This window comes from Candoia aspera, chromosome 11, assembly GCF_035149785.1.
Source record: "Candoia aspera isolate rCanAsp1 chromosome 11, rCanAsp1.hap2, whole genome shotgun sequence".
NCBI lineage: Eukaryota > Metazoa > Chordata > Lepidosauria > Squamata > Boidae > Candoia > Candoia aspera.
Window position 1 is genome coordinate 25,066,122 of NC_086163.1, and position 24,705 is coordinate 25,090,826.

A 24,705-nucleotide genomic window follows, 5' to 3' on the forward strand; every position below is an offset into this window, starting at 1 on the left:
TTATTTGTAAACTTATTTATTTTTTACTTGCATTTTCATTTTTTTAAAAATAGGTTTGGATCTTTTTTTACTAAGTCTGTTACAATAATAAAGCTTTGTAAATGGAGCAGCCGGTTTTTCTGTTGTTTCCTATGAAGTAAACAAGACTCCTGATAAATTCCTGGTAGGAAGTTCTAGAGCTATCCCATTTCTGCAGAAAATAGATGCATTTTCCTCTGTTCCTAATTGCCAGGCTGGAAGCAAAAACAAACAGCAGCCTTCTGGCACTCTGCAAGAGGGGTAGAGCCCGCCAGGGTGGGCCCGGGACCAGTTGCGCGGGGCCACTGGGTCAACGCTGGACTAGGCGCGCCTCAGGCCTTCTTGGCCGCGCTGGGGATGATGGGCTTGGGGCGCGTTTTGAAGAGCAGCTTCGTCCGGATGAGCGCGGCGACCTCGTAGGCGGCGGGGTCCTCGGGGGGGGCGGCGGCTCTGCGCAGGACGGCCACGGCCTTCTCCAGCCGCACGACCTTCCCGTAGAGGACGTGGTGGCCCACGATCAGCACCGGCACTCCCTGCAGGGAGGGAAAGCGGGCCGGCGAGCCCGGCGGTCAGCGTCGCCCGGCCGCCCCCCGCCCCGGCCGCCCCCCGCCCCGCCCGGTCCCGCGCTGACCTCCTGGGTGTAGTGCAGGTCCCCCAGCAGCCTCCCGGCCAGCCCGCCGCCGCCGCCGCCGCCGCCGCGCGCCTCCAGCTGCCCCTGCAGCTCCAGCAGCAGCCACTCCGCCGCCTCCCCGCGCGCCGCCCTGCAAGGGGAGCCGCTCAGGTTAGGCCGGGCCCGGCCCCGCCGCCCCCCCCGCCCCCCGGCCCGAGACTCACCGGCGCACGGCCAGCTGCACCATCGCGGCCGCCGAGAGCCCGCCCCCGCCCGCTCGCTCGCGGCTTCCGCTTCCGGGTCGGCGCCACACGTGCAGCCCCGCCGGCCATGGGCGAGTTCCAGGTGCACCGCGCGCGGCTCTTCGCCTTCGTGCCCGCCGGGGTCCGCTGCCTGGCCGCCCCCGGCGCCCGCCCGCCCCGCCGCCGCCTGGCCGCCGGCCGCCTCGACGGCGCCGTGGAGCTCTACGACCTGCAGGCCAACGGCGCCCAGGAGAAGGTGCGCCCGCGGGCCGGGGGCCGGGGGCAGGGGCGGGGGCTGCGCCGCTCGGCCGGCCGGCCGGCCGAACGGACCCATCGCTCGTCTCCCCGCAGGTGATCCCGGGCCACGAGGCGCGCGTCGCGGAGGCGCTGTGCTGGGCGGCGGGCGAGCGGCTCTTCGGCGCCGGGCTCGGCGGGGCGGTGGTCGAGTACGACCTGGAGAGACTGCGCGTCAAGTGCTCGGTGGATGCCTTCGGGGGGCCCCTCTGGAGCATGGCCGCCGACCCCGCCGGGACTCAGCTGGCGGTGGGTGACTCGCGGGGGGTCCCCCAAGTGAGGAAGTGGGGGACTTTGGGGCCAGCGAGTTCGAGCACCCCCCTCTTAAGGGCAGGGGGAGCCAACGGACCCAAGCCGTGGGTGGGGGCTCGACGCGGCAGGGAGCGTCTAGGGCCGGGCTGAGGTGGAGAGCCCTTCGGTGGCCCCCGAGACTTCTGCCCAACTGGGGTTTTTGCACACTCCGAGTTGAGCGGGTGCAGGAGGAAGACCCGATGGTGTTTCTCGAGGGATGCTGGAAGCACCTGGTGCTCTGCCCAGGAGGAGGGAAGACTTTGACACTCCCCTCATCTCTGCAGGTTGGCTGTGAGGACGGATCCATTAAGCTGTTCCGCGTCCTATCTGACAAAGTCCAGTTTGAAAGGCAGCTGGACCGACAGAAAGGTGGGTGGGGGGGCCTTTGGGGAACATAGGGGGAGTTTGGGGGACTTTGCTTTCAATGGAAAGGACTGAAGGCAGAGCTGTCATATGCATTCTAGGCATCTTTCTCTGTCTGAACACAATTCCAGGCTGGGTTTTTAGTTTCACGCTCTAAGTTGGAAATTAACGGACTTTAAACAGTACTATAATTATGTTGCTTTAATCCTTTAACACTAACGTTTTGCCCAAAGCTTTGATTATTGGGTAGATTCGAAGCACCGACAAATCAACCTGTCTTCATTGTGCGGGGTGTGAAGCTTTAGCAGGGATGTTCCAGGCAAGAGTCCAGCGGGTGCCAGAGGCCACCTCATCCTGGGACAGCTGGATTCATGCCTGTAATGCAGTGTGGGATGTGGGGAGTAGCATTACCTGGGCTGTTCCAGCCTCTGGGGCTGATGTTCTCTCCCCCCTTCTCTCACAGAGCGCATCCTCTCTCTCTCGTGGCATCCGTCTGGGACCAAGATTGCAGCTGGCTCCGTTGACTGCTTCTACATCTTTGATGTCAAATCTGGTGAGTTCCCCAACTAGTTTGGAGCTGGGACCAAGAGAAACAATCCGCAGGAAGATCTGGGGGGGATCTGCCTGTGCTGCCAAGGGGGTCTTTGATCCATTGTGACTGTGAAGGTGAGGGATGGTGCTCTCTTGCCTGCCTCAATTTCACCCGGCAGAGACAGTGGCAGTACCCCGTAGACATTGGATCCTGTTCTGCTCTGCAGGGATTGTGGCCCCCAGGTAGGTAGAGAGACCGGTGTAGCAGAGGAGAGTTTTCTGTGGTGTCGTTTGAGCAACCGTTTCTCCCAAAAACCTTTGAATTTGGCTGATTTTGAATTGCCACGGTTGAACATCCCAGATGTTGCTTTCATAGGCCACATCAGCCAGCGGATACTGGTGGAGAGACGTCTGCAAGGCTCCCCCAGCCAGAAATGCCTGGTTTGGGGCCTGGCCTTCCTTTCAGAGGGCACAGTGGTCAGCGCGGACTCTGCTGGAAAAGTGCAGTTCTGGGATTCGGAGATGGGGACTCTGCTCTCCAAGCATCCCATCAGCAAAGCTGCAGTGCTTTCGGTGGCCGTGGCTGAGGTGGGTGAGAGTTGCAAAAGGTGGGCAGTGTTTTGCGAGTCCTGATGAAAAGGACAGGAAGAAGCCTCTTGATGCTCCATTTAGAGAATGGAATATATACTAACGTTCCAGCCGGATGCAGTTGGGCCAGTGGTATAGACAAGCTGCCGAAACCCAGCTTGCCAGTTCCCAACTCAAGCCTTGTGTGGAGCTGGGAAGCAGGATCAGTTTCCCACCCAACCAGGGTAGTGTGAGCACCACCCTCCTTGGATCCCACTTTCTAGAAAGGAATTTGCGGGCACTTGCTGCTGCAAGTCCAGGTTGACATGATAAAATTGGTCACCATTTAGCAGGCGGAGCAAAGCGTCAGCGTGAGGCTGTTGCTGCCTCAGAACGAGGCTGGGCCACCATTTTCTTCAACTTCCCTGAGGCATCTGCTTGGCAGGTATAATTGGCCAAAGAAGGAACTGCATAGGCCTTAGACCCCACATGCCAGTTCATGTGGTGGTGCTTCCCCAGCCATCACAGACCCCGTGTAGTTCACAGCATCCACGTCCACATCTCTTTGTATTGACTGGCTTTCTTCTCAGGCAGAAGACAGTCTTGTGGTTGGCACGTCGGAAGGGACGGTATATCAGTTCCAGCTGCTGCCAGTGAAGCTGGGCAGCACTGAGCACCAGTGGGTGCGGACCAGACCCTTTCGGCATCACACTCATGATGTGCGGACAGTGGCGCACACCGCCACAGCATTCATCTCTGGAGGTACAGTACGGAACCAGACTTCTGAGTTGTAACTCAGGGCCCAGTTCTGGCCCTTCATAAAAAGGTGCCTGTAGTAGAGGCTGGGCAAGGCTTTCCCCACAGCGTCCCCAAGGGACACAGCCAGGCAGAGGAGACCAGATGTGCTCCAGGCTGGTCTTCCCTCGTCCAGTGCCATCCATGTGGCCTGGATGGCTTCAAATGTGCTACGAAGCCGGGGCATCCTGGCTCAGATAGTAACAATCCAGAGGCAAGTGAGTGCTTTGGGGTGATGCACAAAACCAGCCCTCTCCGGGCGATGTGCAAGGGAACGCCTTATGAGCCAGGTGCCGTCCTCCTCTGGCAGGGCTGGATGGACAACTCGTGATCCGACCCCTGATGGAGAAGGTGGAGTCGAAGACCTACGAAGCCGCCCTCCGCACAATCACCTTCCCTCACGTGAGTAGCCGGACAGCCCCTTCTCCTTGGCTGAGGGAGAGCTGCTCCTGGAGAGAAGGGTGGGATCCCCGTGGCTGTGTGGCCGGCCGATTCCTTTGCTGGCGATTCAGGTGGCGCTTCTCCTTCTCGCAGAGGTGCCTCGTCTCCTGCGCCAGGAGAGCCCGACTCCTCCTCTTCCAGTACCCCCAGCACCTGGAGCTCTGGAGGCTTGGCACCACAAACACCCCTGGTGAGGATGCGCATGGCTCCCAATGTGCAGGTGATGGGTGTGGCAAAGAGCCACAGCCTGCCTTCACTGCCACCCTCTGTGGTGCTTGCAGCGGGACCTTCTTGCCACGTCCTTCTGCATCAGGAAGGCCGGCGGGTGGCATCTGGCTCTCTGCAAGCCGTTGTTTCTTGTTGCAGGAAGGCCTGGCGAAGTCCTGCCAGTGTCCTGCCCACCCCAGAACCTGCTCCAGCTGAAGGCTAAGGTGAGAAGCCGGCAAGGTGATTTCTCCTCCCTGTGGCTGGGCCGAATCTGCGGGAAAGGTGCCTTGGTTTCGGTGTGTCTGTCCCTTGCCTGCCCTGTCCCTCGTAGTCAGGCCAGGCAGCAGCCGTTCAGAGAAAGAACGGAACGGGGGTCTGTTGGAAATCTCAAACCAGAGGGGTCAATGCAGCACACTGACTTCGGTGGATCTCTGGAGAATCCCACCCTTTGCTGGGCCAGCATCGCATGCCCTCATTCTCAGTGCAGCTCACCTGCACTTCTGATCGGTTCTGCTTGCTTCATGGAAGGGTCCAGAGCACATCCGCAGCAGCTGCGTCTCTCCATGTGGCAGCTGGATTGCCTACTCCACAGCTACCAGGTTCTATCTGCATCAGGTCCAGCTCGTTGGCGACCTCGTTTCCATCAACAGAGTGAGTGAGATTTCCGTGGCATGGGGAGACCTTTGGGCATGGAAGTGTTCAGCTGGAAATGTTCCCTGGCTGCAAGTTGAGCCTCCCTGGAAGGAAGTGGGGAGCGATTGGAGGGCCCAGGCGGCTGCATCAATCCTCTCTTGCTTTCCCCAAGGTTCGTAAGACTCCCAAGCTGAACGGCTCAGCCCACCACCTGCTTTTTTCCAACGACTCCACCAGGCTTTTTGCGGCATCGGATCGTGGCTGCGTGCATGTACTTTTGCTCTTGCAGTCAGGGGCCTGCAAGCACCTACACATCCTTCGTCCGAATTTGGGTAACAATGGCTTGTTTTAGATTCAGGCACGCTGAAAATATTGCAGGCAAATGTTTTCTGCAAATGCTCCCAGTAAGAAAAGAAGGCAGCCGTTAGCTGGCATCTAAGACCTGCTGAAGGAAACCTGGAAAGCTGCTCCAACTCTGGGTCTGTGTCTTCTTGCAGAGATGTCAGAAGCAGTGCACCGGCTGGCGGTGAGCGCAGATGGCAGGTGGCTGTCTGCAGCTGGAGGAGACTGGGACATCCACATCTACAACTTGGAGAACACCAAGGTGAGCCCAGCTGCAAACTTGGCAGCCAGAGGCCGAATCTGCTGCTTAAATCAAGTTTTGCTTCCTTCATTTCTTTCCTTGGTGGAATCTGGGTCTTGTGGCCAGTTGTAGGCAGTGGACATTTCTGGGTACCTCGTTCGCTCTGCCTGTGGTCTTCTACCAGAGCCTTGGGCTGTCCTCTGCAAGGGTTGGTCGAGCTGCTGGATGCTTCCAGGAGCCTCTGTGGCTGGTGGGGAGAAGCCAGCATTGGCAGTGGGGAGGACCCAAGGCAGGCTGTCCCTTTTATTCCGCTGCACCTTCCTTCCCCAGCTTCACTGTACTGTGCCAGCGTACGGGTGCCCAGTGACTGCACTGGCAATCCATCCAGCGACCAATAACCTCATCATCACGCACTCAGATCAGCAGGTAAGGGCTGATTCCCCTGAGCTTGGCAAAGCAGAGTTGGCATGTACGAGTCTGCATCCAAGAACGCAGCTTCCTGAAGAACTGCTCCGGACTGTGCCAGTCTGGCTGGGCTAGGCGACCATCCTTGCGCACACGCCCTTAGGGCAGAGTTTGGCAGTAACCTGATGGGGGAGAGCCAGTTCTGGAGCCGCGAAGGGGAGGGGTTCCGTCTGGGAGTCAGCAGCCCAGTTACCGTCTTCAAGCCTAATTGGAGGCAGCATGTCTTGTCTCTGCTGGAGTTAGCTGCGATTAAGAGGCACACACCCTCCCTGAAAGTACACCTTCCGCCAGAGGAACGGTTGCTCCCTGCAGGCACTGAAGGCAGCGTTGTGGGGGAGAGGCGCTGCTTGTCCTGAGGTGGAGACCATCTGGCTTCAGAACGGGGTCTCAGGAGGGTGGAGAACTCATCCCACCCTGCTGGCTTTCCTGCTTCCAGGTGTTTGAGTTCAGTATCAAAGACAAGGGATACACGCCCTGGAGCCGAGAGCTGCAGCAGCTGGGGCTGCACAAGGATTGGCTGGAGCGAGACACGCCCATCACCCACATCGCCTTCCGCCCCAGGCATTCCTCGCACGTCCTGCTCCACGACACATACATGTTCTGCATCCTGGACACGTTGCTGGTGAGTGAAGCCACTGAGCGTGCTTACCTGCCCCGTGGGGTGCAGAAGCACCCGCGTTCTCTGAGCCAAGGTCACCTGTGCCCTCTCCTGCCCTCCCTCCTTCAGTCCTGGGTTGCAAAAGCACTGCTTGTGCACAGAAGGCCCTGCCTCTCAAAAGTGGGGCTGTGGGTTGCTGGTCCCACATCCGGACAAGCTGGGTGGGTGGACCAATGCTGGAGGTTCTGAACCTGTGTTTAGGGCCACTGGTCTAGGGTCCAGGATCCATCCAGAGCTCCATGGCAACAGAGAATGGCATGCCTCCCCCCCCCCAATGGTCAGCACCACTTGGCAGTGCTTTCCCTTGCTGGCTTCAGCCAGAACATTGTTGGTTTGGTTGGGGCTTGGTACGAGGTGTGAGCCAGGCCGTTTGGCAAAACACACCTTGAAGGAACTGCGCTCTGTCTCGGATACAGACTGTTCTGCGTGTTTGATCGTTTAATTTGCTCCTCCAGCCACTGCACCAGGATGCTGCAGCCTCGAAGCAGCAGGCACAGCTCGTGAAGGCAGCCCAGCGCCATCGTGGCCGTGCCTTCAAGATCTGCAAGCGGTTTCAGGTTGGTCTTTGGCAATGGACCCTCTGAGCCAGGAGGGGAGCAAAGAAAGGCCCTTCGCGTGGGGCTGGGTGAGCAGCGCCTGCTGAACCAAGAGGACTCCCCTTCCTGCAAGCCCAGCTGGGGGGTTAGTTCGTGGTGCAGTGGGAGAACTCGGGGAGTTAGACTAACCAGGATTGGTGGGTTCTGCAAACATGGCTGACCTGCCCTTCACTTCCCTAATTTGTTGCCAAAGGACACTGGGGTGGTCTCTGCCTGCAACGGATTGGGGGAATAGCGGACAGTCCAGCAGAAGTGAGTCACGGCCGCCTGCTGGAGCCCCAGCTGAGGATGCGCCTGGCCCATCCTTGGGACAGGAGGGGCGCTGCCATCCTGGGCCTGAGCCCCAGAGAGCCGCTGGTGTCGTGGAAGGGCTTGGCTGCGTCAGTGGTTCCTCTGTCAGGCGGCCAGGTCCTGCAAGGGCTGGGGCAGAGGCAGGGCCTGGGTCCACACAGACGCCCAGGCGCAGAGGACAGGGATGGTGCCCAGGTAGTCCGAGGGGGGCCGTGATCCCCCTCCCATTCTCACTTTGGAGGCTGGCGCTAAGGGCCAGGGCCCAGCCTCCCTCCCCAAGTTGATCAGGGGCTCTCAGTGGGAGCCACTGCTGCCAGGCAGTTGCAGGGCCGAGCTGGTGAATGTTCCTTCCGCTTGGCTGCTGTGGGAAGCAGAGAGTTGGTGGCTGAGGGGGGGCCCTTGGGTTGCTCTGGCTCTTGTGGGGCTGTGTGTGCATGGTGCGGGATGGGCAGGAGAATCCAGACGGTGGGCACAAGCATTTTTGTGGCTGGCAGCACTGGAGGGTGGATGCCGTAGGACAGTTGTCCCTGCCAGCATGCAAAGTAGCCCCTGGTTGCTCAGAGGGGCTAAGCCAGGTACCCTTGGGGAGCCCAGCCATGCCAAGAGCGCCCCTTCTAACTCTACTGCTGGTTTCCTCTCTCTGCCCCACCCCAGCCTCTGCTCTTTGTGGATTTCCTGGACGAGAGTTCTCTGGTGGCGGTGGAGCGGCCCCTGATGGACATCAAGGCCCAGCTGCCCCCGCCCATCTATCAGAAGAAATTTGGGACGTAGAGAGGCGGCCCCACAGAGGAGGCCTTGAGGGACCTTTGCAGAGGCTGTCCTCGCATCCTTCACCGAGGGGGGCTGACCGGCACCCACCCCCCTTTCAGGAGCAGGGGCTGCGTGGCTTCGCGGGGACCCAGGGCTGCCTCCCTCCCTGCAGCCCCCCTCCTGTGTCCTTGAGGTCACTTGTTTTTCCACCATTATCTGGCAGGGAAAGCTGCTTTGAACGGAGGAAAGGGGCACTCCCTCCCTTGGAATGATTAACTGCTGGTGCCAGGCAGGGCAGCCCAGACCCGCCAGGCTCTGGACTCTGGTGTTCTGGCATAGATGGGCAGTGGAAGACTCTCCGAACCTTTCCTGTGAAGCACCGCAAGGAGTCACGCTTCCTGCTCGGTGCCAGGCGTGCAGGGGCACGTCCCTTGCCCGGGAAAGGTGCGGCTCGGCTAGGCTGACCCGGCAGTGGTGGCCGCTCTGGGAAAAGCCTGCTGCATGTGGCCTGCGGCTGAAGGGTGAGCTGGGCTCCCTCCTGTGTGGATGGCTCTGTGCAGGGCCCTTTGCAGCCCCGGGGTCCCTCCAGCAAGGCTGACACTGGACGCCAGGGAGGCGCTTCACTGCCGCCTCCAACTCCACGTCTGCAGGACCGGGAGCCCCGGTTTCCGCCCCATCAGGCAAGAAGAGCAAAGTCAGCAGCAGGGAGGAGGCTGCCCCTGACCTTGCTTTGTTTGTGTTCCTCCAGGAAGGGAGGGTGGGAGTGTGTGTGTGAGAGAGAGTGTGACCCGTGTTCCCTGGGAAGAGAAGGAAGAGGAACAGCCTGTGCTCTGCTTTTTGTGGCTGGTGGGGGTGGCCGTGCTGCTGCTCGGTGGAGCTTGAAGGTGGCGTCCTCTGCTGTCCCTGCCTGGGTCTCCAATGCTGGGAGCCCCCTCCCCCCCTTAAAGTGTACTTGGCGCAGGACGACTCCTCCGCAGCTTATGCAGAGTTAGCTTTGAGTTTGCTGTGACCAGATTCAGTAAAACAACCTCCCTCCTTGGTGCATAGAATGTTTTGATTGCTCCTCTTGACCAAGAACACCACGCTCGTTTTAAATAAAAATCCCCCAGCTGCTCAAGGCTCTTTTCTGACTTCATGGGCTGGGGGTGGGGAGGGTTTTTTGTTAACAGACAGCTGTAATCTGTCCTGGCATATTTGCAAAAAGTCTTCAAGGTTGCTTGTGCTCACTCTTCCGAACGACCTTTTGGACCGTTTTCCAACTGGGGAGAATCAAGTGCCAGCACGGAGCAGTTACAGGCGCCCGGGCTTGGATTCCCGCGGCCACTACTTGCCCGCGGCTCGATCTGTTGGCTTTGCACCTGCGTGGAGGCAGCTCGTTACCCCAGCAGTTTCCTTTCAGGATGCCCGGTCGGGTGCAATCAGCTGGGATGGTGCTCCAAGGGAAATTCGGCGGGGGGGCTGCGGGGGACGTGCGGGGTTCAGCCCCTCCCCCGCGGCGCGGCGCTGAAGGTCTGAGCCGAGACGTCCGGTGGGGGAGGCTGCGGGACCACAGACGGTTCGGGCCGCTCCGGGCGCCGAGCGGCTCGCCGGATGCAGGGCGGGGAGGGCGGCCCGCGTCCCCCAACGCTCCCGGCCGGGGCGCCGACAACAATCCGGCTCTCCCCCTCGCGGCTCACGTGACGCGGTGCCCTTGGCACGAACCTGCAGGGGCGGGGCGGGGCCAGCCTCCCGCGCCCCTGAAGAGGCCCCGCCCCGCGCCCAGTCGGCGGCGGGCAGCGTCTCCGCGCTGGGCCCGGGCATGGCGGTGTGGACGCGCGCCCGCAAGGCCGGGCTGGTGGAGGTGCTGCTGCGCGAGCGCTGGGTGCGGGCGCTGGCCGAGCTGAGCGGGGAGGCGCTGGCGCTGAGCTCCGACCCGGAGCCGCGCAACGGGCTGCCCGACGGCGCCTCCGCCTCCCCCGAGCGGGGCAGGGGGCCCTTCTCGCCGCCGGCGCCCGGCTCGCCCGGCCCGCCCTCCCCGCCGCGGGGCTCGGCGCCGGGCTCCCCCCCGGCCGGGGTGCGGCGCGTGCGGGTCGTGAAGGCGGAGGCGGGCGGGCTGGGCATCAGCATCAAGGGCGGCCGCGAGAACCGCATGCCGGTGCTCATCTCGCGCATCTTCCCGGGGCTGGCGGCGGAGCGCTGTGGCGCCCTGCACCTCGGGGACGCGATCCTGGCCGTCAACGGCGTGGACCTCCGCGACGCCACCCACGACCAGGCCGTGCAGGCGCTCAAGCGGGCGGGCAGGGAGGTCCTCCTGGAAGGTAAGGCGCTGGCGCTCTGCACGTGCGCAGGGGCCGCGCGGCTCGCGTGGGGGGCGCGGAGGGCGGCCTTGCCGGCGCCCGGCATCTCCGCGAGCGGGATGGGCGCTGCGGCCCAGTGGCTCGGGGGTCGCCGGAACCCTCGGCTTTTCCTGCCCGCCCGGGTCCCTTCTCCGCTTCGGCTCGGTTGGACGCGCGTCCCGGAGCCCGAAGAGCGGCAGGTCTGGGGCTCTCGCGGGAGAGGCGGCGGCCGCGGCATAGCCGGGAAGCGGGGAGGCCCTTGCGCTGACAGTGGGGCCCGGAGCCCCTGGTTCCCCGCAGCCCCCGCCCCCTGCAACTAGTCTTGGGCCCTGAGTGTTGCCCGGAGAGGGGCTTGTGCTCCGGGAGCTAACAGGGAAGCGCCTGAACGGGAGAAGCGCAGCAGCCCGTTTCTGAAGGTCTGTTTGGGACAGAGTAGCAGCAGCAAAATAGGTTTGAGGTTAGCAAGTCGAAATCCATATGCCGCTATGAAAGCAAGTTAGCAAACTAATTGGGAAACAGTGAGTTTCTTTTCAAACCGGAATTACCAATTCCTTGGCAAGGTTTATGTCAGGTTTCCGGAAGGTGCACAACGGCATCTGACTCCACGCGCCTTGGCTTTGCTCACAGCTTGTGAAGGCCAGCCTTCCAACCTGATTAAGAAACAGATAATTAACTTGCCCAGAGGAGGCTAAGGTAGCCTGGTGGATCTGGAGGTCTGATGATTGTCAGTGGGATGCAGTGGGAAATACATAAATGCACTCCTCCCCATTCCTCTGATGGCTAGTGTGCAAGAAGTGTGTGCAAGCAGCCTAGCCCAGGTGTGAAAGACAGCAGCGCTGTTCAGAGCCAGAGGAGAGAATCAGCTCTCAGAGGACTGGGTGGCTGTCAGGACACTTTTTGGAAATGTGGGGTAAAGGCTGTGCGAGCTGCCTGTGCCAGGCAAGGGGCTGGTGGGGCTGCTGCCATGGAAACGTGTCACTTTGGAGCTCTTTTGTATTCCTTGCCTTGGGGGCATTCTCCTTTTGGGGCTTCGCTCCCTTCTTGGCCTGGGTGTGCCTTTTGCAAGGCCAGTAAGAGGTCCTGCTCCCCCTCCTTGTGGCAGCCCCAGCAGATACTACGCAGGGGCAGGGTGGCCTCCCTGGAGTAACTCAGAGGCCCTGACTAGGAGCAGGCAAGGCCAAGTCTGGGTGACAAGAGATGGCCGCTTTTGGGGTGGATGCAAAGAAGGGCAATGCCTGGAGCAGGGTTTCTCAGCCTTGGCAACTTCCCCCCTCCGCTCCCAGGACCCTCGCCTCCGCCTGGGAGGTCTGCGTGGTCTCCCGCCGCTTTGTTTTTCTGGGCAGCTGGACGGCATGTGGACTTGGAATTGGGTGTGTTCCTTCAGCGTTGTCCTGGGCTGTGCACTTCTCCCCCCCCCCATGCAAAAGGCGAAATGTGAAAACATCCGGAAGCGCTTCCCTTCCTCTGAGCGGAGGCTCTTCCTCTGCTGCAGCCGCACTGGATAATGGTGGCGGATGCAAGCTGGGCTCAGTCTTTATACCAGCAAATGCTGTGGCCTCCCAAGGCTGCATTTGCCTCCTTGCAGAAACGTTTCTGTTCTTGCAAGCGATGGTCCTTTGAACACTCCTCAAGAGAAAAAGAATTTGGAGTGCGTTCCAGGGGCTTTGCAGCTGAAAGGGTCACCACGGGGAGGTGAAGCCAAAGGGCTGCTTGAGGCGTCCCGCTGGGCCTTTTCTGGGTTCAGGCTGCTGCCCTGCCCTGCTCCAGGTTAAACCTTCTTTGTGAGTCACTTGCTTTCGTTCCTAGTGGGCAGCCGTGAACCAGCCCGCAGAGGAGGGCTTCCTCTATAGAGACCTGAACATTTTTCCTTTTGCTCTTCTACAAGGTTCTTTAAGCCCTTAATCTATCCCGCTGTTAAATCCAAGGGGAGGTTGGAATAAAACACCTCTGATCTTGCAAACACAACTCTTTCGCCATAAGAGGCTGAGCAGCTCTGATTTATGGTCCCTGGAGCTTGGGTCATCGGCTGACTGCGCTCCTTGGAGCTGGCTGAGAAGGCGCGTGAAGGTCTGGGCAAGGAGGGTTGGGAAGGGTTGCGGGCCAGGATACTGCAGGACCGGCATCTGGTAGCCAGCTGTGGAACTTCTGCCTCTTCTGCTGAGGCAGCCTCGTGGGAGGGGCTTCTTCCACCCACTCTGTGACCTGCCCTGCAGAAGTGGTGCTCCCTTCGCCCTCCTCCCCACTCCCCAGGTCCTCCTGCTGAGCAGGTGCCGCTGGTTCCTGGCAGCAGACGGGCCTTGAGAGAGGCCGGGAAAGGCGTTGCGCTTCTCCCCGCAAAGCGCCCAGCTGGTTTGCTGGAGGGCTCCCTTCAGGTCATCTAGGCAGCCACGTGTGGAGCTCTTACCCCAGCCCTCCTGGGACAGGCCTGGAGCTGCACTGGACAGGCCGGGGCCAGGAGAGCAGGGGCATGCGGGCAGCACGCGTGTGGCCGTTAGCAGAGAGCTAAAGAGGTGGTGCGGGGCCTGATGCAGCATGTCCTGCTCAGAGCCAGGGAGAGCCCAGGTGTCCTCACTGTGTCTGGCTCTCGGGGGAACTGTGGCCCAGAGTGCGGCCTAGGGCTGCCTTCGCCAGTTGTGCCCTTGCCATCCAGCCCGGCCCGGGGTCCTATCTCAGGGCCCACCGCATTCCTAACCCAGCCTGGCACAGATCTCTGTATTCTTCCGGGGAGGGGGACAGTTTGTGGTAGGAAGAGCCCTGCCTGCCATAGAGGGCATGGTGGCATCGAGGGCCGGGCACACCATCTCTCTTGGCTTGGTTTCTCAGCGGAGACGGCCTGTCTTGCCTTTGTTCAAGGTCAGCTGCAGCCGCGGCAGGTGGCCACAAGGGCACGGCTCCCTGTTCGGTTTCCTGTTCACCTGCACCAGTTCCTAGAGGACCGAGCGATTTGGGTGGCCCGGGGAAAAGGCCTGGGCAGGAAAGGCCGAGTGGCCCTGGGGGGTTCCAGGGGAGTCTGCAACCACCTGAAAGCCCAAGGCCCGATGGTGGGTGGGCCTGGGCAATGGGGAGGGGCTGCAGCAGCCTCATCCAGCCCCACCCTGAGATTTGGGGTAAGCTGGGGAGGGGGAAGGCCCCGCCAAGGCCTCTATTCTGCTGCCAGGCCCCATTAGGGGAGCGCCCTGCCAACATCCTGCTGCCTCTTCCACAGCTTCCCTGAGTAGGGTTGGAAAACAGCCGTAAATGCACGGACCGCTCTGGCCTCGTTGACGACTTGGGGGGGGGGGCGGTCTTAATATTGGGTGAGCCCTTTGGTGTTTCCAGACAGAAAGAAGCCCCTTTGCCATTGCTTCAGGCTTCTCCTGGACCTGCCCAGGTGGAGGGTGGCGAGGCCCCTCCACAGGCTGCCCTGGCAGAGCTGCTCAGGAGAGTTGAGCTTTAAGCGTGGAGCTTAAAAAGTTTGGTTGGCGTCCTTGCCTTTTAGGGCTAAAACATCTTTGTGCTTGGCACTGGGACTGTTTGGAGCCGAGAACTGAAACTCCAGAGCTTTCCTGGGCCTTCTTCCGAGGCCCTCCTGTTCCGGGGAGGCCCAGCAGGGCTGCAAGAGCTCAAGAGGAGCACGGGGTGTCATATTATCTGCCACTTCCTGCCTGGGGGGCTTTCTTGGGCAGGCAGGCTGGCCCTGGCCCAGGGGCGCATCAGTCACCCCTGGCTGCCTCTAGCAGGTTCAGAGGGGGAGCAGGACGTTTGCGGGGGCTCTGCGGTGCATCGGCAGACCTTATTTCTTGATGCAGTTGGGGTGGGGGGCAGGGGAGACAGCCTGTGGCTGGAAGCCGCCTTTTGGACTCCTGAGAGACTCAGCTGAGTTTGAGCACTGGAATTAGGAGGTGCAACTTTTCTGCTTTTGGGGGCAGGACGGTTGCAAAACCCAGTCTGCCTTCCAAGGTGGGCTTAACATACCATTAAAGATGAACTAAAGCTTCCCCAAGATCCAAAAAGCAAAAATCCCAATCCTACCAATTTGTGTACATATTCCGCCTCCCGAAGTATGAGGCTCCTTCTGAACGTCACTCCTCCACCCTCAATCAGTCTCCTGGGAAGGGGCCACTTGTAAGTAGCCTGGCCTCCCTCGGCCAGCAGAAATTCCCCCTTGGCCCCCAGCAGCTTTAGAGTGCAGCCCAAGACCCTGGCGGGCCCCGACGAGATGGAGAAGTGCATGACGTGTGCCAGGAGGGGGGGTTCTTGCTTTCTGCCCCTACCCAGCCCATGTTGATGCAGAAGGCAAGCTGATCTGAGGCATCCCGAGCTCGCGCTCTCCTTGCGTCATAGGGATTTGCACGGGGAAATGGAGACGGCATTTCCCCTCGCCAGGCTGCAGCCGGAGGTGGGTGAGAAAGTAACTTGGCTGGGCCAGATGCCCCTTCCTGCTCACCCCACTGCCAGCTGCTTCCTTCCTCTCTGGATATAACCTTGGCTCATTCCTCTTCAGGAAACCCAAAGTGACCGTCTGGGACAGAGAGGTCCTTCTGGGAACAAGAGCCTAGCAGAAAAATCATTTGGTTAGATTGCTAAGACTTTATTTTTCTGTTAAAAGCGGAGATGGTTCGCGTCTGTTTAGAAGTTAATTCTTCACTGCTCTAGGACTGCTGTTTCACCGGCTTATCTCCCCAAACACTGAGAGATTAGTGGGATTTTGAGAGTTTTCTTAAGGTTTTGTTTAGCACGTGGTGGAGTTTTATGTGGTATGTTTTTCCTTCGCAAGCATGTTCTTACGGTTTTAAACTGCATCTGTTTGCAGATAAAGTTTGATTCAAATCTCTATTCTCTTTTCGACATTGGCTCTTTATGTTGCTTCTGATGAAGAGCTGATTCAGCCAAACAAGGAGACGGAACAACAACACGTCATGGTTAACCCAGACTGTGAACCACTTGGGGGCCTGCCCAAGTCTCTGGAAGGCTTGAGGGACCCTGTGGGGGCCAGGGTTGGGCCTAGCAGAGAACCCCCTGGCCTGCTCCTCTCCCCCTCACCTCACCGCCCTCCAAAACCCGGAGGGAGTGCTGGAGCTGCCCTTCCTCTGAGAAATGCTTGCCAGTGCCCTGTGGAGGGGCCAACCAGCAGCCGCTGTCCCAGAGGCGGGGGGCTGCATGGAGGGGCTCTGGGGAGGGAGAAGCAGCACCCCTGCTCTCCATCCTGGAAGGGAGGAAGCTCTTGAGCAGCAGGAGAGCTGGTCCTTAGCCTTGTGGGGGCCAGGTGGTGGGCAGTGGGGCAGCCTCGCTGGGCTAAGAGCCCTGGGGAGCTGTTTCTCGTTGGAGCCAATAGAGAATTGGTGGTTTCTGGGAAGCAGATGCTGGAAGCTTTGCAGCCTATGTGTGTGCTGGGACTGTCTCCACCAGAGCCAGGCAGGGCAAGAGCAGTGGCATATTCTCCCTGCCCTTGCCTGCAGAGTGGGGGAAGGGGCTCCCTCCAGGGAAGCCTGCCAGAGGACCCTTTCAGGCCCTGCTCTTGACACGGGCACTGCAGCGTCTCAGGCCCTGCTCATCTGGAGGAGAGGGCAGTAGAGCGAGGGTATCGAGAGGGCTCAAGGCCCCCAGGAGGGTACCCCCAGCTCCCCCTTTCTGTCAGCAAACACTCTTCTGTAGCCTGGTCTGGAAAGGAGGGGGTGAGGTGTCTCTCGCCCCAGAAACCACGTGCTGCTGCTTCTGGACTTGTGCCCTGGGGGCAAGTGGACCTTCCCTGCAGCCCCTGCTTTCCTTGGTGGGGCCAAGAGGTCTCCCGGGTGCCGCTGCCTCCCTGCAGAGAGGGATTAGAGGCCTGGCTATGCACTAATCCCCTCCGAGAGCAGCAGGGCGCAAGGCCGATCCCTGAGTCAGCACCTTGGGGTGGAGCTGCTGCTCTTGCTAAGTGCCTGCCACAGAGCAGGAACGGCTGGCCTTCCCCCCACTGGCCTGGCGGGAGGGCCGCCTTGGGCAGCCCAGGAACAGGCAGCCAGGCTATTAGGTAAAGCTGGTTGGAGACCCTTGCCTGCAGAGCACCAGGCAGCCCACTTTGGCTGCCGCACTTTTCAGGGGAAATCCAGAAGCTGCCCGGTCCCAGTTGGCTTTTGCACTGAGCGTCGTGGCAAGGTCACCATCAGGTGATTGTTGGGGCAAAACAGCCCCTTGGCCTGCAGAGTAGCCACATGTAGAGAGCGAAGAGGATGGCCTGGACAGAGAAAGGAGGTCCATTAACAAAGCAACAAGGAGCTGAACCTGGTTTGAACCTGAAACAAAAAGGAGGAATGGATAAAGTCTCAGACAGACCCCCCACTTCCCAAGAGTATGAGAGAGGCAGGAGCAAAGCGTAGTCAGACTGGCAAGAGCCGGTTTCAATAGCCCACCCTAATCAAAGGACCTTCAGGCTCCCCTCTGGGCCGCGCTGTGGGCTGACATTGCGTGCTGCCCTTTCTTTGGCTGGCAGCTTCCCAGGGTCGAGATCTGTAGTGGGAATCCGGGGGAGGAAGAGCAGGCAGATCCGAGATCCAGGTGCACTGGAGCGCTGCCAAACCCCGGGTGACGTGTGGGCGCTTTCTGCCTAACTGACCCCAGAAGGCCGTTGGGGTTTGGGGCAGCCCAACCCATCGAGGAGAGCCCCATGGGGGGCACCTCGAGCTTCAGGGCTGCTGCTGTGGGGAAACAGCTCTTCCCTCTCGGCTCTGTCCTTAGTGAAGTACATGCGGGAGGCAACTCCCTACATCAGGAAGCCGTCGCTCGTGTCCGACCTGCCGTGGGACGTGGCAGCTCCGCAGTCACCCAGCCTCAGTGCCAGCGAGGATTCTGGCTCCCCAAAGCACTCCAGCCCGGCCCAGGACCGCAAAGTCATCCCCCTGAAGATGTGCTATGCTGCCAGGAATCTGAGCATGCCAGATCTGGAGAACAGGTGGGTGGGATGGGCCAGCCAAAGATATTTCGGGGGGCAGCAGCTGTCTCCTTAACGCTGAGGACTAGCAGCATGGGCTGGCTCCCAGAAGTGAGGTGGAGGGCCCCATAAAGCCTGTGGTTGCAGCCTCGGCCGAAAGGCACCACCAAGATCCTTTTGTGATTCCACCCTGCACAGCACTGCAGCCTCTCTCGGGTGGGGGGGCCAAAATCAGATTCTCTGCACCCCTAAACCCAGGTGGCTGCCCGCAAAGCAGTCCGCTCTATGCCCCTTCTCCTGGGTTGGTGGCCCTTTAAGCCAGGCCCCAAATTTGCCAGAGCCAGGGAGCATGTGGTGTTCTCTCCTGCATATGTGCCCGCTGCTGCCACCACCTGGAACATCACCGCCAGGGGAACGGGCACACTTGTCCCCAAGAAGAGCAGGAGGGACCGAACAGGGACCGGGCGAAGCAGGGTTTGAGGCCTCTCCTCTCAGTGGCTTTTCCTGCTGTGCTCTCTCCGCAGGCTGATTGAGCTTCATTCGCCCGACAGCCGGAACACCCTGATCCTTCGCTGCAAGGATACGGCCACTGCACACTCATGGTTCACAGCAATCCACACCAACATCATGGCCCTCCTCCCGCAGGTCCTGGCCGAGCTCAATGCCATGCTGGGAGCCAGCCATGCACCAGGTGGGACCAAGGAGGTCAAGCAGATTGCCTGGCTGGCAGAGCAGGTGAGCCCCGAGGGGAAAAGCCCCTTGCCCGCCCCAGAGGGGCGGCTTTCCTTTGGCTGCAGATGGGCTGGTAGCCAGAGGGAGGGAGGTGACCTGGCCTGGAGGCTGCTGAAGCGAGGGGCTTCTTTGGCCTGAAAGTCACAGCCCCTCTCCTTGGAGCAAACTTCAGGTACTGGGGGAGCATCTGCGGCCCAGGAGCACTTCCTGTCTCAGCAAGCTCAGGAAGGGGGAATGTGAGCAGGGGGGTCCCCTTAGCTGAATTTTCTCCTCCTTCTCTGTAAGCAGCTCTCCTGCAAGAGTTTGGCAGGGGGAATGACAAGCATGGGCAACATCACTTGCCTTCACCGAGCACCTGGTTCTACTGCCCTGGCAAGTCCCCCTCCCATGGCATCTCACTGGCCATGATTCCCGCCTTCTCCCATGAGAGCATCGCCTCCTCTCCATCTCAGCCTCCCCTTCTCTCTCTCTCGGCTTCCTCCAGGCTAGGCTCGATGGCGGGCGGCAGCAATGGCGGCCAGTCCTCTTGGCCGTGACGGAGAAGGACCTGCTGCTCTTTGACTCCATGCCCTGGACAAGGGACGCTTGGGCCTCCCCCTGCCACAGCTACCCACTTGTGGCCACCAGGTAGGGGAAGTCTGCAGGGAGAGGTCTCTCTCGGGTGTCAGTCCATACCCAAAGCCTTCCCAAAGGGGAGGGCAAATGAGCACTGCAAGGCTGCCAACTCCTCCTGTGTGTTCTGGGGATCAGCGGCTGGCAGGGGAGCCGCCTCTGGAGCCCGTCTGCTGGGAGAGTGGTGGGTTTCCAGGCGCAGTTGGTGGGCACGTGGGAGACCTGGTGGGCCAGCGGTCTGATGCAGCAGGGCCCGGTTTCTGTTCTTGTGGAGCCACAGGGTGGCCTTGCCTTCTGGGGTGAGGCACCCTGCCTGTTGCCTGTGGGCTCCTGTGGGGCTGTTCCAGCACCTCACCCAGAAAACTTCTCCCTGAATTTATTTTGGAATCTTCTTCTGGAAACAGGCAAGGGCCCAGAATTGCCTCTGCGACCAGAAAGCCAGGAGGCAGCTGCTCCGCCCGTGTGCCAGCACATCATGTGAATAGCAGCTGCCTCCTGGCAGCTGGCTCTGCCTGCTTCTTGGAAGCCCCTGGGGCAGGAATTGGCTGGCAAGCGCTACGGCTAGGCTACGGAGGGCACTTGTGCTGCAAGCTGAGGGTGCCTGGCTGACTCAGGCTAGAAAGGCAGAGGAGCTCTTCTTGGGCATCTCTGGCTACCTTCCTCGCCAGCCCCCCACCTGCTTGCTGGAGAGTGAGGGGAGGGCAGCCCCGCCCCTGCTCCAGATGGGCTCCTGCTGCACAGGGTTAGTGTCCGGCACAGGAGACCCCGAGGGAGGGGTGGGTAGCTGGTAGAGGCTCTGGAGGCAGCTGGATCCAGCCAATTTGCCTCCCCAGTCCACCCTAAAAGTTATTCTTCAGCCGACGGGTGCTGCTCTGTGGCCTGTCCACTCCCCCAGCAGCTGTGGGATTTGGCCCCAATCTTTGCGTTGCTGCTTTGTGGGGAGAGGGTGGTGACGACTTGGATGTGTCTGTGGGGGAGGATGGTGCATTTCTGCAGTGAGGAAAGGGCCCCCCAAGCCTTTCTGCAGCCCCTCTGGGATGGCTGGCCCACCTGCTCAGCAAGTCACCCTCCCGTTCACAACTGCTGTGCCTCCCCTTTGTCAACCAGCACCCTCCTTCCCTCCCACTCAGGCTGGTGCATTCAGGCTGCAGATCGCCCTGCCTGAGATCAGACCTCACCTTTGCCACACGGACAGGCTCTCGCCAGGGCATCGAGATGCATGTTTTCCGTGTGGAGACCCACCGCGACCTCTCCACCTGGACCAGGACCCTGGTGCAGGGCTGCCACGCTGCTGCAGAGCTCGTCAAGGAGGTCTCCATAGGTACGGCCCAGCTGCCCGGCCTCAAGAAACCATGGGCACCTCCTCTCCCGAACCCCAGGAGGAGGCCCCAGGTGGTCAGCCTAACAACCGGGGAGAAGAGATTATGCCCACCAGGCTGCAGCATTGGCCCCGTTGCCAGCAAGCAGCTCACCCGGGAGGCGGATGGGCAAGTGAGACAGTGGGGTCCCTGCCTGTGGGGAACTGGAAGCCCAATGTGGACTGAACAAGTCCCAGCCTTCAAGGCTCCTTGGCCCCGCCCGTAGGAGGGAAGTCGGCGGAGGGAGAACGTGCCCCTTCCATGTGGCCGTGCCACCCAGGCTCAGCAGCGCTGAGGGCATCTGGGGCCAGGCTTTCACAGGGAGGCAGCCCCACCCGGGGACCGATCACACAAAGGCTACTCCCTGTCCTGTGCTGGAAGGTGTGGGGCCCGGCACTAAGGGCTCTGTGGGCAGGATCAGGCCCCTTGCTTCAGAGGCAGCTTGCATCTGAGCAGTCCATCCCCCCACCGTCTCCTGGGATTGGTCCCCTGGACCCTCCCACGTAGCCAGTCTGTGTTCTGTCCCTCTGTTTTGGCCACCGCATCGCCAAACATGCTGGCCCTTGAGCAGACCCCAGGGGTCGCCGTCCTCCACCTGCTGATGCAACCAGGCACCCCCCAGCCATGCCTCCCCAGCTGCCTCGCCTCTTCCACACCAGTTGCTGCTCCTCTAGACTAGAAGGGCAGAAGATCGGGATCAGCCCCAAGCCAGAGGAGCGCAACCAAGCCTGGCCCCCAGCTGATGCCACAGGGCGGCTCTCCTCTCCTCCTGACAAAGGGGGCTGTGCTTTGTGTCCTTCCGGCCCAGGCTGCGTCTGGAACAGCCAGGACATCCGGCTCACGATCCACTACGAAAATGGCTTCACCGTATCCAGGGAGGAGGCTGGCCCCACCAGCATCCTGGTCCAGTACCCTTTTGAGAAGCTGAAGATGTCTGCTGATGACGGGGTCCGAAACCTGTATTTGGACTTTGGTGGCCCGGAGGGGGAGCTGGTGAGTGGTTGGCTGAGAGTTGGGGTGGGAGACCATCGCCTGGGGGCCTTTGCCTGAGCAGGGGCTGTTCAAGGAGCCTCTTCTGCACTGGGCACCTTCTGGATCCAGTGGATGTAGGCGAGTCCCCACAGTTCCGCTGGAGAATAAAGCAGGGGTTCCTTTTGCCATTACGCCTGATGGAGCATGGGAGAGTCAAGGAAGCGGTGCATGAAAAGTGGCCAGTGCCATAACACGGGAAGGCACTTGGGTTTAGGGGTCTGGCCGCCCCCTGGGCAGCTCCTTCAGTTTCGCATGGGATGAAGGGAAGGATGCTGACCTTTGAAATGGTGGGTGGTGACCCCTCCCTCCCTCCCTCCCTGTGCTCCTCCACAGGCCCTGGAGCTGCACTCCTGCCCCAAGCCCGTGGTCTTCGTCCTGCACACCTTCTTGTCGGCCAAAGTGACCCGCATGGGGCTCCTGGCCTAGCAGCTGCAGCTGGCAGTTCCTGGCCTCGCCAGGGGTCCCGCCTGCCAGCCTCAGTGCCTTGACCGGACTCAACGGTAGCTGTGTGGCTGCCTCTCCGCCTTCCGAAGAGCTCCAGCGGGAGGCTGCGGCCTCAAACCTCTCGCCTGGTCGGGGCAGGAGACGGGCGATTCCCTGGTTGGGTCGCGTGAAGCTGTTCTGTCCCACTCACCGAACGTGCCTTTGCTGGTGGCTGGGAAGAGAAAGAGGAGAGCTCCCCCTGGAAGAAGCAAAGCGGTGCCCAGCGTGCCGGTTACGTTGGCTGAGCTGTACCTGGCTGCTGCTGCGGGAGGGCCTGAGAGAGGGCTGGGCGCTGTGGCGCGCTTTGCGCTGCTGGGTCTTGCCCCAAATCCAGAAGGGACCCCAAGGAGCCAGGAGAGATGCCCTCCATCTCTGTTCAACAGTCTCCCTCCGATTTTAGTTTTAATCCAAGAACCAGTAAAAGAAGCAGCCTTAGCTTAAGAGAATTTTTTCAACGTCAGAAAAAGTCCTGTGTCTTTGCTTCAGAAACCAGAGAACTCGCTTTCTTTGGGCATCTTTGGCTTGCTATGTAGAGCCCATCCCACTTACCGAAATGGGGAGATGCTCTGAAAAGCAGGCTGTCCATCTCCCTTCCCGGTTTTGTCACTAACGTTTGCACACTATACAAGCCTGAATCACTATTTTTACTATCTGTCTGTCCTGGGTACCGCAGAATCTTTCCCAGTTGAGTGAATGTATATATCAGCAATTCTCAGCAACAGATCACTTCAAAAAGTAGATACACTAATCCCCTGTCAGGAAGGAGGCCGCCACTAGCCACAAAGTACGTCTTGCCCGTGGCATGTTCTGACCAAGACCCTCCTTTTCCTCACCCCCAAATGGAACCGTGAGCTCTGCAAGAAAAGCAGTTTGGCCTCTTGATAAAAAGGTTGCATAACATTTCCAAACTCTTCCTGGGCAGATTGTTAATGAAATTCAGTGTTTCTTGCTCTCCTGAGGAAAGAAAGGAAATTGTGAAACTTGAGTCCTCTCCTGGCACTTGTTTCAGGAACCAGAGAGCCCAGAGCGGGGAGTCCCTGTGATTCCCCCAGTTCTGTTCCCTGGCCCTGGCCTGGGGAGGGAGGGGCCCCTGGCCGGAGAGGAGCTGCGCAGAGCCTGCCTGCTCCTGCCCAGCAACGCCATCCAGGGAGGGATCAGGCCCCCCTTCTCAGTGCTTGCAAAGAGGGAAGGGATCTTGCCATGAGATCCCAGGCTGGGGCTGGAGCTTGCTGCCCCTGCCTGCTCCTGCAGTCTGGGCTGGGTCTCGGGCACTGGTTGGAAAGGGAACAGCCCCTCCTTCTAACCGTTGATCCTCTACCCTTTTTCAGATCCCTGGCGAGGTCAGAGACCCCCTTAGCCCAGGAGGAGGACTTGCTCCCAGGCAGAAGGAGAGAGCTGGCTGCTGAGAGGGAGGGGGCTGAGGGCTTCCTGACCCTTCCGGTGAGGGATTTGGACCCCTAAGCAGAGGGGGAAGGCAGCACTCAGGCACTTGCCGTGGGGTCCAGCTCCTGGGTTAGGGCTGAAATTCAGATTGCAGGGCCTGTTCAAAGAAATCTCAAGGCCAGGAAGGACTTTTCCTGACCCTTTCTGGCATTAAAAGCCAGTTTTTAATGGTGCTTCAGACCCTTCATCCCTGGAGAGAATGCCTCTTCCCATCCGCTTTCAGTTTGGTGCAACAATTCAGGTGGGTTTCTGGTCTGTCTGTGTCCCTCCCTTACGTCTACCTGTAGAGGCAGGGAGGGACTGGATGAGTTGCAGCAGATGGTTTGCGCTTGTGTCCAGCAGCCCAGGTTCCCATCCAGGGCTGCTGCCAGTGGCTGCTCTCTGTTTCGGAAAAGGACCTTGGGCACCCATGGGGGGCTGGGGGTGTTTGCTGCCCCAGGCAGGTATGAATGTATCGCATCAAGGGAGGGAGGAGAATCTGGCTGGCACTGACAGAAGTTTTCAGATGGCGCTTTTATATCACAGCAATGAGCGAGATTACAAAAACGAGGCAAACATTTAAAAATACAGAAAGTCAAAGACTACAAAAATACAGTCACGTTCTCACCCTTTTTTCTGTAGCACTTTTTCTAGCAACACTACATCCAGTTCTTCAGCCGCAAGGATGTCCTTGCAACTGGAGACAAGCGGGCTGCCTCCTGAGGCGTTTGTACCCTGAATTAATGTGGAGCATAAAGCTGGGGGGGGGGGGTTAAGTTCCATCAGTGCAGGATTTGAGGGTGGGGGACAAGAGCAGACTTCAGGGGTTCATTCTTGCTTGTGGCAGAGCAAATGCTTTTTAGGTCAGGGAAAGAATTTAATTCATTAATTGAATTACTGAACAAGGGTTGCTCCTCTCGCCGAGTGGTTACCTTTGTTCCCTGCTGTCACGGCGGATCGCTGCAGAGTTTCCCATCTTCTGTCTGATGTCAGGAGTTTACAAATAGGGCAAATGCAACTGTTAATGGGTCCGAAGTGCCAAAGATCTCTTGAAGTTTTGCACAGAAACCACTACAAGTAAACATCTGTGTTAATGCTGTGCAAAGCTGTATGTTTGTGTGGGTATGCTGTTTGTTATTATCTAACGCGGAGTATTACAACAGAGGTATGCTGTCACAATCAAATCTTAAACGTACAACCAGCTTTATTTTTCTATTCTTTGTACATGGTATTTATACAAGGACTTGCTTTTTCCAGTGATTTTAAATGCAATTGTTGGGGGTCTCCAGGTTATCAAGAGATGATATTTGGACAATGTTTGATCTTTGCCAGCAGAGGAGTTCTAGGTATGCTCTGCAGAAAACCTGGATGCCCCTGGCCCAAGTTACACGTTAACTGTGTCGTATTGTACATTACAATGGAAAGGTGACTAAGGGCAGGTGTACAATAAAGGTATTACTGGTTTTAGCCTCCACCCACTCCTGCTGCTTTGTGTCTTTGGGGAAAAAGAACTTTCACCAACGGCGG

The 24,705-nt window shown here is 59.5% G+C and overlaps 3 protein-coding genes across 4 annotated transcripts; 2 read left to right on the forward strand and 1 right to left on the reverse strand.

The window, feature by feature from the left end:
• Positions 1 to 909, reverse strand: CHTF8 (chromosome transmission fidelity factor 8). The gene is made up of 3 exons (XM_063312792.1): positions 853 to 909; positions 650 to 779; positions 1 to 551 (listed from the first exon to the last, which is right to left on the reverse strand). The coding sequence occupies exons 1-3, from the start codon at positions 873 to 875 to the stop codon at positions 351 to 353; spliced, it is 354 nt and encodes a 117-aa protein (XP_063168862.1). The 5' UTR covers positions 876 to 909; the 3' UTR covers positions 1 to 350.
• An 18-nt stretch (positions 910 to 927) lies between these two features.
• On the forward strand, positions 928 to 8,406 carry UTP4 (UTP4 small subunit processome component). 2 transcript variants are annotated; one of them, XM_063312775.1, is made up of 16 exons: positions 928 to 1,126; positions 1,222 to 1,413; positions 1,740 to 1,824; positions 2,282 to 2,371; positions 2,726 to 2,937; positions 3,507 to 3,678; positions 4,022 to 4,113; positions 4,246 to 4,372; positions 4,519 to 4,583; positions 4,888 to 5,010; positions 5,165 to 5,324; positions 5,490 to 5,596; positions 5,906 to 6,001; positions 6,477 to 6,662; positions 7,154 to 7,255; positions 8,240 to 8,406. In XM_063312775.1, exons 1-16 carry the CDS (start codon positions 959 to 961, stop codon positions 8,354 to 8,356), a joined length of 2,094 nt encoding a protein of 697 aa, XP_063168845.1. In that variant the 5' UTR covers positions 928 to 958; the 3' UTR covers positions 8,357 to 8,406. The 2 variants fall into 2 exon arrangements, with proteins under 2 accessions (XP_063168845.1, XP_063168846.1); XM_063312776.1 differs by having other exon boundaries at positions 4,246 to 4,342; positions 8,240 to 8,401.
• A 1,479-nt stretch (positions 8,407 to 9,885) lies between these two features.
• SNTB2 (syntrophin beta 2) lies at positions 9,886 to 24,650 on the forward strand. The gene is made up of 7 exons (XM_063312787.1): positions 9,886 to 10,632; positions 17,347 to 17,560; positions 18,064 to 18,274; positions 18,756 to 18,898; positions 20,014 to 20,204; positions 21,050 to 21,234; positions 21,607 to 24,650. Exons 1-7 carry the CDS (start codon positions 10,134 to 10,136, stop codon positions 21,697 to 21,699), a joined length of 1,536 nt encoding a protein of 511 aa, XP_063168857.1. The 5' UTR covers positions 9,886 to 10,133; the 3' UTR covers positions 21,700 to 24,650.
• Positions 24,651 to 24,705: the final 55 nt, after the last annotated feature.